Source organism: Mustela nivalis (genome assembly GCF_964662115.1).
Source record: "Mustela nivalis genome assembly, chromosome: 3".
Classification (NCBI taxonomy): Eukaryota; Metazoa; Chordata; class Mammalia; order Carnivora; family Mustelidae; genus Mustela; species Mustela nivalis.
Window position 1 is genome coordinate 73,386,893 of NC_139022.1, and position 15,565 is coordinate 73,402,457.

The 15,565-nt window shown below is 36.3% G+C and overlaps 1 protein-coding gene across 13 annotated transcripts in view; it reads right to left on the bottom strand.

Annotated features, from left to right (window-relative positions):
• The window catches only part of XRCC4 (X-ray repair cross complementing 4), a 336,879-nt gene that overhangs the window by 141,637 nt on the left and 179,677 nt on the right, over positions 1–15,565 (bottom strand). Inside the window, exon 8 of one of the 13 annotated variants that reach the window (XM_082724693.1) lies at positions 1,389–1,441. The exons of the other annotated variants lie outside the window; for them this stretch is intronic. Within the exon in view, the coding sequence (XP_082580819.1) occupies positions 1,438–1,441 (4 nt within the window). The 3' untranslated portion in view covers positions 1,389–1,437. The remainder of the gene's footprint in view (positions 1–1,388; positions 1,442–15,565) is intronic. 13 annotated transcript variants of the gene reach the window in all.

Genomic DNA, 15,565 nt, shown 5'->3' on the forward strand with positions numbered 1-15,565 from the left:
ACTCATTGTCCTTTTAGCGTCCCATCTCAACACAGTGCCTCCCATCTTTCTGTTTTGTTTTTGAAAATCTTCACAAATTTCAGAGAAAAAAGATACACAAGTGTATCATGTGCTTGTGTTTTAACATACTTAAATGTCTGGAGAAGTGAAAAGCTACCAGTAATGTCTATTCATTGTCAACCTGAGTTTATTCATACTCGCCTTCTGATTTTAAAAGTCTTAAAAACAAATGCATAATCTACTTAAACCGAGTAAATAAAAAGCCCAACAAAGTAATGATTATGTGAGTGTACTACATTTATCTTCTTAAAAGTCACCTTGTTTATCATCATACCTAAGGAAGAGTACCTTTTCACCTGCCAGCATTCTGGAGGGAGTAATTTTGTAGCATTTTAAAAATCTCAAAATATTGAACACTGACAAAAGAATAAAACTTTGGCTTATTTAAAGAAAATTGTGAAGAACTCAGACTTCCTTGTACTACTTTATATCCCTGAGCTCTCTAAATTACTACATGAGATCTTGAACAAGATGTCACAAATAATGAAAATTTTCTTTGTGCAAATATAAAGTGAAACAGATTTTTTCCAATTAGTTTTCAGTAAAGTAACTGCTAGCTTGAGCCTTAGTGATATGCTTTATCAAGTTCCAAGTAATAAAATTGATTTTTACCAGAGAATCCTTATAAATATTTACAAAATGAATAAATACATTTGTTTTGATTTTCTTAAACAGAATTAACAAATGTATCCATTTTATATATAAGCCCATATAATATATATACACATTCATTTTATAATTTTCCCATTGAAAAAACTGAAGTCAGTCAAAATAAGAATATTTCAGTTTTCCACCTGTTTATGGACTAAGTATATTTATAATAGGAGGGAGGTAAAGTTTCAATTCTATTCTCATATACAAAGAGACTGGTACTCATCACCCCTAACCCTGTAAGAAAAAGCTGAACAAACTGAGAATTAACAAATTTCTTTTACCTTTCAGATAATGAAAATTGCAAAGCAAAGCACCACCCCAAATCTGGAGAGACAGGTCAATTCAGAGTAATAGTTGAGATCTACTTACCTGGATTTGAGGCTTCTCAAGCCATAAACTTGTCGTAACACTTAGGTGGAGATTTTAATGAAATGCTGGTAACTGAATGTAGCTTGAGAGTAAGACACTCCAGTGTATACAGTCTTGAGGAATCCCCACCCTTTCTTGGATTTTACTTCTAGGAACCCCAGCAGATTCTCATGCTGAAGACTCAAGAATGATCTCCTCCAGATTTTGAGGGAGGGGAAAAAATGATCAGTGTGAAATTTGCCCAGAACCTTTCCATAACAAAGGCCCACTTTCCAGGATAAAAGACTACCTGAGCTTAATCTCACCTGGTTTAAAGATATTTCTCATGCTTCAGCCCCTTCTACCCTTCTCATCTCACCTAACAAGGGAGTAAAATAAAAAAGCAATTATTACCAAAGAAATGCTTAGGAAGGTCACAGTCCCAAGACACAGGCCCAATAAAAGACTAAGATTTATTTTTTTTAAAGATTTTATTTATTATATTTACTTATTTGACAGAAAGGGAGAGAGCACAAGCCAGGGGAGTGGCAGGCATGCCCCCGACTAAGCAGAGACCAGATGTGGGGCTCAATTCCAGTACTCCAAGATCATAACCTGAGCTGAAGGGAGACACTTAACTGACTGAGCCAACCAGGCACCCCAAAACTTTGGTAAAACAACAGTGGAGAGTTATAAAGGAAAGAGGTGGAAGAAGTAGACTCTGACAAGAAATACTCAGAGAAGCCTAAAGATTAAGAGAAGAGACAAAAATAAAAACACCAGAGGAATCTGAAGCTCCTGACACCCAGAGCTATAGTAAACATTTAACATACCACAACTCCTAGTCATATTAATGTAAATCCTCACATTGATAACCTTTCAGCTTTAGTTCCTATTACTCAATACAAAAATGTCAGCTTTCAATCATAAATTATAAGGCATCTCAGACAGTAAGAAAAAAACAATCTTAATGGTAGAGGTACCTGGGTGGCTCACTGGGTTAAGCCTCTGCCTTCGGTTCTGGTCATGATCTCAGGGTCCTGGAATGGAGCCCCGCAACGGGCTTTCCGCTCCGTACCCCCACCACCTGCCTCTGCCTACTTGTGATCTCTCTCTCTCTCTCTGTTAAATAAATAAATAAAATCTTAAAAAAAAAAAAAGAAAAACAATCTTAAGAGTAAAAGCAAGTGTCAGAATCGGACTTGGATATGGAATAGGTGTTGGAGTCATTATATAGGGAATTTGAAACAATTATGATGAAAATGCTAAAACAATTCTGATGAATTATGATGAATATGTTACTTTTTATTGGAAAAAGTAGACCATTTCCAAAAGCACTATAATGGAAATGGACAATCCATTGGATGGGCTCATCAAGAGAGTGGACACAGCCATTGAAAAAAATCAGTGAGTTTGAGAATAGGTCAATAGAAACTATCTACACTGAAATGCAAAGGACTAAAAGAATGAAAAACTGAACAAAATGCCCATGAACCTTGAGACAATTTCATAATGTATAATACATGTGTAGTTGGAATACTGGAAGGAGAAAGAAAAGGAAACAGAGTAGAAGAAATATCTGAAACAATACTGTCTGAGAATTTTCAAAAATTAATGATAGTCACCAAGCCACATATCCAGGAAAGTCATAGCACACCAAGCCATATAAACACCTAAAGAAAGAAACAAACAACGTATACCTAGGCTTGACATATTCAAAGAAAAAATCTTGAAAGAAACAAGAGAGATATGCTGTCTTTCCCTTGATGCCCTAAGATCATGGGTTGTAAATTGTTTCCAAACAGATTTCTTTGCAGATGGATAAACCTTCGCAAATGATTTTATACTGAAAAATTTTCTCTTTTTCTCCAGATTATTCCTGAAACCTTAAAAAGGGACAGAGTACCAATTCTACTGACAGATCTTTTCAATATGTATGCCCTTCTTTTCCAATCTCCTGTCTAAGAATATTTTGACTAGAACTGTGAAAAGGTGGGATAAAAAAAAGGGCAGGAGAATGGGGGTGGGGAAGAGTCACCACAAAGCTGCCTAATTACTCCATGGCAGCATAACGAAAAAATCCTACATATGTAACATAGTATATGCCAATGAAGATGGTAAAATTTTACACAAGCCAAACTAGAATGCAGATGCTTAATAAATTATTGATAACAGGATTTTATCGCTGATTACATTATCAGTCCAACTGGTGACCAAGCACTGTTATCTCTACCTCTTTTCATATTCTATCTGTCCCACAATTTTCACCTCATCTTCAATGATTTTAGGTGGTCATCTTCAGTTATATGCATTATTTTGGCAACCCTCTATTGTACACCTCTCTCAATACTCTTCCCCATCTGAAAATTCTCAGGTATTCTCTGTTCCTAGCCTGTGGTTGTAGTTTTATGTGTCAGCTGATTAGGCCAGAGCACCCTGTTATACAATCAACACTGATCTAGGAGTTGCTGTGAAGGTATGGATTACTATTTTCAACCAGTTGACTCTCAGTAAAGGAGAGTGTCCTTGATAACATTGGTAGGCCTTATCCAATCAGTGGAAGACCTCAGAGCAAAAACTAGTTTCCCAGAGAAGACTTCTGCCTCAAGACTGCAGCATGAACTCTTATCTGAGTTTCTAGCCTGCTTGCTATACATATTTCAGATTTGGCAGTCCCCAGAAGTATATCAACCAATTCCTAAAAATAAACCTTATGCATATGTATATGTGTAAGTATATGTACACACACACACACACACACATTATTGGTTCTTTTCTCTGGAGAACCCTGACTGACACCCACCTCTCTGTTCTTTTCTGCCTTAAGCTTCCTACTGACATGGACATAATACCCAGGTCTTTTGCATTCAGGACCAAAGAGATGGTGCATGTTACCAGAATAATGATGTTAAATAACCTTTTTTTCTCATCTGATCTAAGCGGCAATTGAATAAATACATTTCACATGATGAAAGTTAGAAACAATGAATCCTGTCCTTTGTTCTATTTTTACTACCAATTAAGAAATTTTTAAGGAAATTTTTTTATACCGGCTTCAAGATACAACACATCAGTATGCATCTGAAATCTAGCTAAGAATGAAAAACTTTCACCCAAACCTTAAATGTTTTATGACCTAAATTGATACATTTTACAGTGTCAAGTGTATTGTTACTATATTATATAACTACAATTTAAAGTAGCTCTTTTCTTTTTGTTTATTTTTTGTTTTTTTTTTGTGTTTTTTTTTTATTAAGATTTTTAAAATCAATTTATTTGACAAGGAGAGAAAGAGAGAGCACACAAGCAGGGGGCGAAGTAGGCTTCCAGGCAAACAGGGAGCCTGATTTGGGATTTGATCCCAGGACACTGAGATCATGCCCTGAGCCGAAGGCAGCCACTTAACCAACTGAGCCACCCAGGCACCCATGAAGTAGTTATTTTCAAATACAAATTACATTAATAATAAAAAGAAACATTTATTACCAATGGATATACACACCAGGCTATATTTTATGTGTGTTGTCTCATTCATCACTAAAACAAGATGAAACAAACAACCAAAAAGCACTATCAGCTAAGACCTCTCATTATATCCTTTAAAAGAAGAAAAAAATGAAGTGTAGTGATATGAAGTAATTTGTCTAAGGTCAAAATGTCTAGAGGTAGTACAGCGTATGATTCTAAAGCCTATATCCTTAACTGTTATTTAGCCAAGATATGATTTTGACTGAATAAACCCCATTCTACTTTTCCAAACCAGGGTCTATATACTGACATTGTTTTAGTTCTTGATGAACAGAAGCCAGTGGTAAACTTTTCTGAACCATTTCTAAGATAGAACAATTAAGTAGCTTTAACAGATTAGTATAAATATCTGGAAAAGAGCATTTAATAGAATTCTGAAAACAACAAAATGCCAAGAAAAAGAAGAGCAACTATCTTTCAATAATTCAACTATTTAATTGAGAGGCAACCTCAAAATGAACAAGGAGCTGCAATCCTGTGCAGAACTGATTTTGACAGCCATACATGTCCACTGAAACCTCACTGTGACCACTGTAGAGTCAGATTTGCTATTTGGTTAGATTCTTTGGAGCATATGATGTAGACGGGGACTAAGTCCTTACTTTGTCATGAATCTTCTCGGAAAGCTCCATGTACGTCAGTTTCTTCATGGGTCATGTGTCAAGTGGGAATAATAAGACCTACCTTGGAAGACTGTAATAAAGAGTAGAGAGAAGAAAGGGTAAAGACTATAGCAAAGAGTAGAGAGAATTTATGTAGAGCAATGGTAGCAACATAGCGGGTACCAAATAAATGGTGGCCACTGTTATTATTGCTGTCATTGCTCTTGTCATCACAAATGGAGATGGTCCCCGTATCATAAAAGGTGCATCTTAAAGAATCACTTCCAAGAGCCACTAAGGGAAGGTGAGGACCACTGCTGGTTGCTTTGGATAGAGAATAAAGGCGACAAGTTGTCAGACAGCAAATGTGTGAGTCAGAGAGGTCAAAGAAGAACTAGTATCAGGGAGCTTCTTCAGACATTTCAGACAGAAAGCTGATTAGATGAGAAAGGAAACTGAAAGTCACACAGACAGACCAATTCACAGTCTACTGCTCCCAAGAGTCACATTTAGATTTCAGTCAGAGATGTGGTGTGGCAAATTATTCCATCTCTAGAGCCTCACCCAGTGATGGACATTATCTTACTAACCAGGAATTAAGGGCTGGATCGTCTGGCTTTTCTAAAGGAACACATGCCAAGGGCAGGGGTATCTTAGACTAATCCCACTTCTGGTTCAAACTAAAGAAAGGAATAACAAGCTCCTGTGAAAAGTCATGTTTTTTAGTGTTTGTACATCAGATGCTACATTCCAGGAGGGTGGAGTGAAAGCAGAGGTAATCAGCCCTTGCCTCCGCCCCTCTGAAAAAGCCCAAAGGAATTACCAATGGGTAACCCCCGCCAAAAAAAAATTATACAGCACAGAATTACAAGAACATACCCGTGGTTTTCAACTAAATTTATTACTTTTAATTTACCGAGGCTATTGTGATGAAACAACCCCCTCTTCAATTGATATTTATTTGTTGCACAATATAGCATCACAGCCAATTCTTTTTTGATTGCTAAGTACTTACCAAAACTATGAACAAATCAGAATGATTCTAAAAAGATGCTTACGTTCAATTCCTTTGTTTATGTCAACCAATAGGTCAAAACAAGCTACGAAAAATATGACCTAGAGATTCCAAAGATAGTGTAATGACCTTTTTTATTCACAAAACACGAGACCCTCCCCCCACCCATTTACCTCTCTTTCCATCCCTTCTCCTTCTTGCTATAGTCTGATAACTTCCAGAATTCAACTGTACATTCTTGAAACTTTTTTTTTAAGATCTTTTATTTACTTGCCAGAGTGAGAGTGAGAGTGCACAAGCAGGGGGAGCAGCAGGCAGAGGGAGAAGCGGGTTCCCTGCTGAGAAGGGAGCCCAATGCTGGACTCAATCCCAGGAACCTGGGATCATGACCTGAGTTGAAGGCAGACACCTAACCGACTAAGCTACCCAGGAGTCCCCATTCTTGAAACGTCTAAAAAATTATTTTTAATTCCACAAGTCATACATGACCATATTTAGACTGTACTTCCGATAAGGCTGAGATCTTTCAGATACTTACACTGCCCACACCGCGAAGCCAGTTGTACCCTTCACCCATATCAGAGGCAGTTAGCATTAATAGTTCATAGGTAACTTTCAGAGCCTTCATGTATCTGGAGAAAGTTTCTACTATTTTATGACCTTTTTTTTTTTTTTTAGTAACTGACATTATAATTATAATACATGTACAATTTTGCAACTTGCCTTTGTTAAGCTGTAAGAAATTCTGGGGTACACATATTCATTTATAAGGGCTAAAAGGTTCATGGAAGCAATGCTGGGCAGGTACTAGGAAATAAAATAATGCATGAGGTTCTAGGCCTGTGCATAGCCATGAAATTTTGGGTATGTTACTCACCTCACTATCTTCGGTTTTGATGGGAAATCTCCCTTTCTCACAGGGTTTGCATAAAAACTACATGAATATGTGTGTGTGTGCTTTAAAAGTTGTATGGTGTTGTATATAAATAAAATATTTTTAAAATACTATCTGAAAAATAAAGTGAGGTAGTACTACTATTCTCAAAGTATATACCACAGGTATTTTACCTAAATTTTAATAAGGAAGTGTTTTAAGAATATTTCATATTAAAATTTTTAGCTAGTGGCATAGTCATTCCTACCTGTTTTAACGGAAACACTTTGATACATGCAAATGTATTTGCATGTAAGCCCATGTTATTAAACTGACTGTTTACAAACTTTATTTCACTTTTACATCCATGAACTTCTGTGCTTGATTCTCAGAGTAAATGAATCGCAGCTCTAATGTATTAAAACAATTAGAATAACTAAATTGGAAAAGAGTTGAAACCAAGACATTTAAAAATATTTTAAAATTTACCCCGAATCTACTACATGTGAATTTCAGAGGAATTATTTTAGTAAGAAACTATATAAAAATGACTTCAGTCTTAAGCTGCAATTCTTTTAAGCGGAATATTCTTATATGATATAAGCCTGAATGGCTGGCATTTTAATTAAGATGTCAAGATACCTGAAGGAAATGGTTAAAAAAGAATCCTCTAGAAATCCTCTCATTTCTAGAGTTTTTCACAAATAGGATCATTGAAAACAAATAACACCTTAAATAAAGGCCTCCATGTGTTTATTCTGATTGCTTTTCATTATAAATTATCGTTTTGTTTTGTTTTGTTTTGTTTTGTTTTGTTTGGCTGGAGGTTGGTAAGGGGTTTGGGGTAGTGACTGATGTTTCTGACACTTTCCGTTTTCCTTTATTTGAAACACATTACCTCAGACTCTTTGTCCAGAGTCTCTAAGTTCAAATGGCTACCAATTTTCATGTCTCAGCATTAAAACAAAAAAGAACCATGTATATATATATATATGTACATATATATACATATATGTAAAAAGAAAAATGTCACACAAAGCCATTACAGTTGGGGGTCAGTGTACTCATAGCAAGATAACTCAGAGATGAGTTAAGATCCTAAAATACAAGTAAAACAGTTTCCCAAGTATATTCATGTCTGAGGAGGAAGGTGGGGCAGATGGAACATGTATCTAATGTCTACCTTTCAGATGCCAAAAGTGAAGGCAAACTCTGAGAATTATTAAAGGTCAATCTAGTCTAACACCAAATTATAAATCTGAGTGAACATACACATTTAATGAATTAGAGGACTAAAGTAGATCAGGAAATTCTAATTGTATAAATCAGAACAATGAGTCATTTGACAGTTTTAGGAAGTTTTAATGTTCTAGTTTGTGCTAATTTTTCTAAATAGAAAAGTTTTGACCACTGGCACTTCAAAAAAAAGAAATTGGTTTTCACTCATAGGGAAAAAAGCAAGAAATAACACAATGTTAAATGCTCCAACAAAGTGGACAAAAATGAAAGAAATGAAAATTGTGATTATTTATAAATTGGGTAAAAGCACACGGCATCAGAAGATCACAGGCTCCCAGCTCTAGCTTCTGTATATTGAAATATTTCGGATTGTAATTTCTTCAAATATAAAATGAGGGGGCTGGGCTGTACCTTCAATGTTTTCAACAACCTATGATATTTCATGGAAAAAAATCCCAAACGGTAGTAGGTTTACAAAACCTATGATTTGAATGCCAAAAATAGTAAGTTGGGAAATTTTCAGTGACTTGTGGACTATTTATTGCTGTCAACTAATTTTTTTTTTCAAGAGCCATTTTTGTTCGGTACAGAAATAATTACATGTTATCTGTAGACAATGTGGAAAACAGAGACCAATCCAAGTAAGAAAAAAAAACAAACTAGTCACTACCCAAAGATAACCTGAACTGTTAACACACATTTCCTTATCTATTGTTGCATGAATTACTGTAATTTATTGAATTCAATGGTTTTCAAATTTTTACTATTATGAGCATAATTTTTAAAGAAAGTTTCACATGTAACCTTAATATATACAATAAAAGTGAAACTACTCTAGTTGAAGTGAAAATGAAAGGCCAGGTTTTCCTGACATGGTTATCAACACAGTCCTGTGGAACACTGTACTCTAAGAAGTACTGGGTGGCTCAACTGGTTAAGCCTGGGCTTTCAGCTCAGGTCATGATCCCAGAGTCCTGGGATCTGGCACCAAGTCAGGCCCCTTGCTCAGGGAGGAGTCTGTTTGCCTACCCATCCCCCTCCCCTGGCTCCTGTGCATTCTCTCTTTCTCCTCCCACCCACTCTCTCTCTCTCAAATAAATAAAATCTTTTAAAGAAAAAATAAAACCACTGACTTAAATAATTTCCCAACACTGGACATTTAAAATGCTTCCTTTCTTACTGTTGCTATTATTATAGATAACATTCTGATCACTAGGTACTACGTTTTGTTTTGTTTTGTTTTTGGACAAATTCCTAAAGACAGAATTTCTGGGTCAAACAGTTTTAAGGCCTTCATTATCATGAGAACTGACTTTGATCATCATCTCCCCCAAACCATTTGCCACTGGCCGGAGGTATTCATCTTCTATTCCGCTTTTTTCATGGCAACTAACCCCAACTGTAGCATTTGAATCAGATTTAATTTCTGTCTAACATGTTTCCTCATCTTTCTTTTCTCTTCCTCATCATGCTAAATAGGTTGCTGTTTAGGTTAAATAGATGCCCTCTTTGAAGCACCAATAATTCCTTTCTGTTAAATGTCATCAGATGCCTAACAGATTAGCTTTCGGCTGCCTTTGGACAATGATCTGTTACACAGTCAGCTTCTATGTAGGAATGACTAACCAAAGCATGTGGTCCTTTTGGAGGGAAATACCTTTGTTATTTAGCGCTTTAGGACACCAAATGCCTTAATTCCCTTGAGTCTTTTTAGTACGTATCTGAGCTCTGGTAAACTGTTCAAAGCAGCCTCTGACCCCAGATTCCCCAAAACGAACAAGAGACAGCAGACTTTCAAACAAGAAGAACCCCTGAAGGTGATCCTTATGTTCACTTATAAATGATTTATAAATGATGACACTGAGGCTGACAGGGGCTCCTCTGAGCCCAAACTGGGACTTAAAAACAAATTAGACATTTGCCTATGCTCCCAAGGACTTTACTACCTCATCAGGGATTCAGACAAACAAATCAAATACTCTACAACGTGACAGAATAAGATGGTGCGGGTACATCAGAAGGGCAGGTTTGGTTTTTCTGAAGAGGACAACAACTATACTGTACCCTGAAGGAAGGGAATGGGTCAGTGAGTAAAGTAACAGTGAGTTACTGAGTTCTTTGAGTGAGTAAAGAAACGTAAGGACAGGAGGACAATCTAGGCAAGAGCAAGCATAAAATGTTGAAAGAACTTGGTATATAATTGAGTGCTATAAAGAATGAACATTAAAGACTGGTTGGAGCAGAGGCCAGAAGGAGAGGCCAACTCAAATACCCACAAGTTACATAAAGGGGTGAAATGTCAATGGGAGAGGACTGTGGTGAGTTAAAGATCGAACATCCTCTCTAAAGAGAATAGTCGGCATAGCCAATTGCCAACACGTGAGAGAGTAATCTTCAAATTTCAAGAGAAGCCAGAAATCTCTCAATTTTTTAAACTAACATTCATACCAAATGTTTAAGAAAACATGGCACAAACCAGACCAAACACACACATGAGCTGAATTCTGCTAACAGCCTGCCAGTTTACAACCTCAGGGCCAGAGTTAGGCAAGGGGCAGCTTGTTTTGTGTAAAAAAAAAAAAAAAAAAAAGCTCTGTGTAACATGCTGAGGGGTTTGGACTGTATCCTGAAAACTGTAGGGACTCATTAAAACCCTTGAAGTGATTAACATCTTAGAAGGGTCACTCTGGCAGCTGTGTGAAGTCTGGAAGGGAGCTAGGTAACAAGGTCTTAAACCAAGGCAGGGACAGGGACATAGAGAGGAGGAAACAGATTTGAAAGATGTTAAACAAAGCATACAGTTTAATAAATAACACAGTTGAAACTTGGACCCAGGTCTCCTACCTCCTTACTTGATATTGCTACACCTTTACCAGTACTGTAAGATACCTTTTTAAGTGGAATACAAGTTAGTTTGCCATTAATAAGGTATAGGGGAGATGTTTTGCAAAAAATAGCTTGAAACACCAGAATTTCTTCCCTAGATGCTATTTGTGTAGTGTAAGCAAATGTTACACTAAAATAAAGCCCAGAAGAGGCGATATATAGAGAAATCATGAGGAGACAGACACTGGGCATAGACACTGACAATGAATCCCTACCATGCTTCATTTGGCTAACATTCTATGTCAGTTTACAACTAAACACTGGATAAAGATATCATTAATTATTTGGTAAAGGAACAGAAAGGACTATCTTACTCAATTTCCACCTTAAAAATTCTATGACTAAAACTTACTCAATTTATGAGTTTTGGGATCATCCGAATTGTGGTTAATCTCAGCATACTTGGTGGAAGCAAAGACTACAGCTTTAATTTGGATAGTACATTTTTTAGTTCAATAAATAACAAAAAGCAAGTCAAACGGAAAGTGAAGTCATTAGGTGGGGTGAAGTGATGTCAAATCTGTGAGTGTTTTCTCTCTTAACCTTCTAAGTGCGAGCTGGACTCCATTTGTCTGACTGGCACAAGATGAGCTTATAAAAGACCATTTGTTAAATAGCTCTTTGAATAATAAACTCAATTCCTCCTACCTGCCTGAGAAAAATCTGAAAATGCTACTTTTCTTTATTACAAAAGATATTAATATGTTCATAAAATCACTGAAGAAGTTAGTTTCCCCTAAAACTTCTATATTATACAATTATATTGATATTCAGAGAAAATGAAACTTCCCAACTGTAACATTTGGAAATACGTTTTATATTTTTAACTTTGTAAAAACATAGCTAAGCAGCGGCTTATTCTGACCCCCTGTTTACAGTAAAGCTACAGATATTCACTTCAGGGCATTGGTACTGAACTTTGAACTAATGTTGTCTGTGATTCTTTAGTTTTTACATAGTACTGTGATGGTGCTAAGAATATGCTGTATTTGGACACGTCTCTGCGTTCCACCACTCAGGTTAAACCTAACCTATACTGTAGTAGCAAGTACCCCAACATCTCAGTGACTTAAAAACAACAAAGCTTTAGGGGCGCCTGGGTGGCTCAGGTCATGATCCCAGAATCCTGGGATCGAGCCCTACATCGGGCTCTCTGCTCCGTGGGGAGCCTGCTTCCCTCTCTTTCTCTCTGCCTGCCTCTCTGCCTACTTGTGATCTCTGTCTGTCAAATAAATAAATAAATCTTAAAAAAAAAAAAACCACAAAGCTTTAATTTCTCATTCATGCATTTATGTCTCATTCAAATTTTCTCATAGGTCCCTCAGGAGTGGCCTAGGGGCTCCATTCTGTGCTGCCCTCATTCCAAGACCTAGGATGACAGGGCAGCTACCAATACTGCCAATCACTAATGGCAGAAGGAAAGAAAATTCTCTGGTTCGGAAATTACACATGACATTTTTAATCAAAACTTGCTGGTAAGACCTAATCTTAAGGCCTCGTTCAACTACAGTTACTGAAGTGCAATTTTACCATGTGCCCAGAAGGCAGAGCGCTGGAAATATTTGGTGAACAGAACTAATGACTATCACAGTCAACCAAATAATTGCTCTATTATGGTTTCATGTATCTGTTTTTTTCTACTTGCCTGTACTATAAAGTTGGAATATATGACTTAAAACGCTCCCAACAAATTCTTTTGATTCAATGATCATACAGGAAGAAAATAGTCCCATTTAAAGTGTGCTTTGGAACTTTTCCCCAATACCACATATAATTTAAAACATTGATCTAATACTGAAGTTGTCAAGAACAGCAAATAAAATTGTTCAGATGTGTTAAGAGCCCAGAAAAGAATCACCTAACTATTAAATCCATGTATAATCCATAAGATAGATAATTAGAAATGAACTGAACTCATTTTCCTACAGCTGTTATAATCTATTGAAGAATAAAGCATGGAACTCTAGCACTATGACAGTATCTTCTTTACCTTTACTGTATTTGTTGTTTAAAGGCTCTACACAAGCCTTGTTGAAGAGAAACACCCACCATGCTGACTGTTCTCAATTCAAAATCATAATCATACATCCTAAACATTTAGGACTCTTAAATCTTTATTTCTAGACCTCACTTCTCCCAGGAACTCCAGACTCATATATCTTGATATATCTGCTTTGATGTCTGTTAAGTATTTTACATATAATCTAGCCAAAACAAAGCTTTTCAATTTTCTGCTCTGCAAGCCTGCTTCTTTTTTAGTCCATTCCTTGTCTGAAAACTGTACCACTCACCTACTTTCTCAAGCCAAAAGCACAGGAATTTCCAATGATGAGCATTATCTGATTTTAAGTTACTAAACATAATTAAATATACACCCTTTGATAGTATAATTTTTGCCACAAGTAACTGACTTGGAAGACAATCTGCATTTAAATTTAGCTGGACACTAAATTTAAGTGGAAGGGAAAAATTAAATGAACAAGAGCTGCCGCAGCAACTAATACTTAGCATTTCTCACTCGCTTGGCACATTTTATTTATCATCTCATTAATTTTTGGGGCGCCTGGGTGGCTCAATGGATTAAATCCTTTGCCTTTGGCTCAGGTCATGATCTCAGGGTCTTGGGATCGAGCCCCGTATCGGGCTCTCTGCTCAGCAGGGGGCCTGCTTCCCACCCCCTCTCTGCCTGCCTCTCTGCCTACTTGTGATCTCTGTGAAATAAATAAATAAAATCTTTTAAAAAAACTTTAATGAGGTGGCTATTATGGTTTCCATTTTAGAAGTTAGAATATTGAGACCCAGAGTGGATAAGTAACTTAACCCAAATCACACAGCCTGGGCATGATTGGAGTTTGAGAAATTTGGGACCACTATACTCTTCTTTTTAAGGTAGGTTTAAAAAAAAAATAGTGATGTTTCAGGAAGGAAAGGTGTAACAGCTGGGGAACATCCCACATTAACACAAGTATGGTGTCCCATGATTTTCTGTAAAGATGACACCACATCTGAGATATAAGCAGGCTCTGGGAACACAACTTCAATGGAACACTAGAAAACTATATGCATTCAATGAAAGGCAACTCCAACCAAGAGATTAACCAAATGAAAAGCATGTTTTACTTGGGAAATGTTGACACATTTAGGTGCTTTAGATCACAGAAGCAAAAACTTTAGAGGATGCAATGGCTTCCATCCATATTAAATGAGGTTCTATTTTATTTGGGGCTTAGGTTCTAACTGTAGGACTTAATGTGATAATCACAGTATCTTGAAAAATCCTTGGGAAACTGTTATTCCAGTATGATATACCCAACTTCAATCAGCCAGCACTCAAGAGTTTTCCACCTATTTTGATAAGTGGCTATTTGTTTTCCATCCAGTGACAGAAAATAAAGAAGTAGTTGCCCTTGTTTAGTGGCCATGTTACATGAAAAAGGTTTCTTTTTATATGTGCTGTTCAAGTTATGGAAGGATAATAGAAACTCAGATGCGGGAAAGGAGATATGTTTCCCAATTGATACTCAGTCCCAGGCATATGCCTGAAAAGAATGTCTAGAACTATTTAAATTGTTCTCTTTCCTACTTTCTCACCAGACCCTCTTTAGGGTCAAAGAAGAGGCTGGAGAGTGTATGCTGAATATGTGTTAAGTTTTTTTGCACTTATAACATGACTCCACTCTATATGAGTTACTTTAATGTAGACAATTTATCTGATATGATACAAAAGGCACATCTAGGGCCAGTGGATGGACATTATCAGGTGAAATGGGCTTCCTTCCATTTATACTGTAAGCCTTTTGTCCCACAAAACATTTATGTGATGTTTATGTGGCTGTATATTTTTATTAGATAATAGATTCCATTCTAATACTAATGTAATAATTACCTAAAACAGTGCACAAAATAAAAACATAACACATCTTATCATTATTAAAAATATTGAGATCTTCATTTGTCTTACTTGAACATATAACAGTTAAGAACAAATGAAATGTTCTCTTTCCCAGTTTTTATGCCTTATATGGCACCATTTATTGTTTAACCAAAACTAAGCTTCAATAAATAATTATTATTCTCTTGGTTTCCTTGAAATAGGGATATATAGGCCAGTTCAGTTTTACAACATTAGCTCTTAACTTCATTAATTTGTCAAATTCACTCACGAATATAACCTATCCTCTACAGTCTGGAAATTTCTAGGAAGTCATATATCTAGGCCCTAGGCAAAATACTCTCTAAAATCAGCACTAAATCCACAAAAATTGTAAGGCAAAAAAAAGTGTGTGTGTGTGTTTTTTTTTTCTGTAGTCCATAAGAATATCATATATCTCTAAGCAAGAGAAACCCATAATTTCAGAT